This window comes from Pteropus vampyrus, unplaced genomic scaffold (genome assembly GCF_000151845.1).
Source record: "Pteropus vampyrus isolate Shadow unplaced genomic scaffold, Pvam_2.0 Scaffold636, whole genome shotgun sequence".
In the NCBI taxonomy this organism is placed as follows: Eukaryota; Metazoa; Chordata; class Mammalia; order Chiroptera; family Pteropodidae; genus Pteropus; species Pteropus vampyrus.
The window spans coordinates 88,387-90,163 of NW_011889417.1; the positions used below are offsets into that span (position 1 = coordinate 88,387).

The 1,777-nt window shown below is 39.0% G+C and overlaps 1 gene segment (V, D, J or C); it reads left to right on the plus strand.

Moving 5' to 3' along the window:
* Window positions 1–621: 621 nt before the first annotated feature.
* Window positions 622–1,595, plus strand: LOC111733780. The segment is given in 2 exon segments: window positions 622–751; window positions 875–1,595. Coding segments are annotated over 2 exon segments (381 nt in total).
* Window positions 1,596–1,777: the final 182 nt, after the last annotated feature.

Below are 1,777 nucleotides of genomic sequence, written 5' to 3' on the forward strand. Positions count from 1 at the left end.
TTTTCTCTTCAAAAGCTTTTATTAAAGAGATAACATTTCTTACAATTAATATATTTTAGGACCAAGGAAATATTGTATTTCATGTAGTAGTGAATCTTCCATGAACAACTTGATTTTTGTTTAATTTAACAACAATTTAGTAGACACATAATAAGTGTCAGTTGCTGTTCTATATTTGGGTATACAACTGAAAAGCGAAGAATCACGAATAATGATTTGACCTCTTATTACTTCCTCTGATTTCAACCGCAGAACCTTTTCTGGCATTCAGTGGATTATAGGCAGGCCCACAATGGGTACATGAGAATATAAACTAATGTATTAAAATGCTTTAAAAAATGGCTATCTTCCAGCTACGGAAATATCCTGAGATGCGGTTAAAGAACCTCCATGTCAGGTATTGTCCTAAGGGGGGGAAAAAAAATAGACCTGAGAGCTTCCAATAGCCATTGTTCAGATTTATAAGCGCCACCTGAAGACTGACATGTGCTCCATAAATAAAGTCTGAGATGAGAACTCAGTGCTACTGTGGGAGGAGCCTAAGGAACACGCCTCCCATTGCAGTCCCCGTCCACCAGGGGGTGCTGCTTCCTAACACAAACACCTTTCCTGCCTGAAACGCAGACTTCCTTTTATCATTTCACTGTGACTTCCACATTTCTTCATATTAAAAATCAAGAACATTGTTTAGGCGACACTCTAGACATGAACTCTCCTCCAGGCTTAGTGACGGTGTTCCTCTTAGTGCTTGGTGAGTAACATGCCTCTTAAAATATGGATTCTTTCTTCTGTTAGGTCAGCAAAATCGTTAACCATAATTTTATTGAAGAACTTTACGCCCAAGGTGACACAAATCTCTTTTATTTTTCACCAGGACAAACCCGTGGAGCCTCAGTGTCCCAGATGGGAGGCCAAGTGACGCTGTCAGAAGGGGCATCCCTGAATGTGAGCTGTACTTATTCAGCCTCAGGGTACCCTGCTCTTTTTTGGTATGTTCAATATCCCGGAGAAGGTCCTCAGCTCCTCCTGAAAGCCCAAAAGGCCAATGAGAAGGGAATAAAGAAAGGTTTTGAAGCCGCATACCACCAAGAAGCAAATTCCTTCCATCTGGAGAAAGCCTCAGTCCAAGAGTCAGATTCGGCCATGTACTACTGTGCTCTGAGTGACACAGGGACAGAAACTGCAGGGGGAGCTGAGCACAAACTCTGAGCAGAACAAGGAGCCTGGCAGCTGAGGGTCTCTGACTGTTTGACCCACTGTGGTGGATTTTATTATTTAAGATCAAATACAGAATACCTTTCATACACATTTCCAATCTTTTTAGCACATGCATAGATTTGTTGGGAAACTTAGACCTCCAAATACAGGATACCTACAGGGTAACAAAGACAAAGGAACACCTTTATTTAGGAGATAAAGTAGTAACACGGATAGAAAAAAAAGATAACTTGTTAAAATGTTGAAAATATTTTATCTGTATAGATACAACTCTGAATTTCTTTTTGTGATATATTTCATGCATCAGGATATTAAAATTGACCCGCCTCATAAATAAATGTGAAGTTTATAAACAATAAAAGCCTCCCTTGATTCAACTTTCCACTAATTATGTGTGCTCAGAATAATTATACACCATTTTGATGATGAGGGTTTTCTGCCTTCTCTTAATGTGCTTTTGAAGGTTTAGAAATGTGATTTGATAAATAGTTCATAACGGAATCCAAATTATAAAAGAATGAAGGTTGAGGGACCACTGATAAAAAGGTAAGAGCTGTTA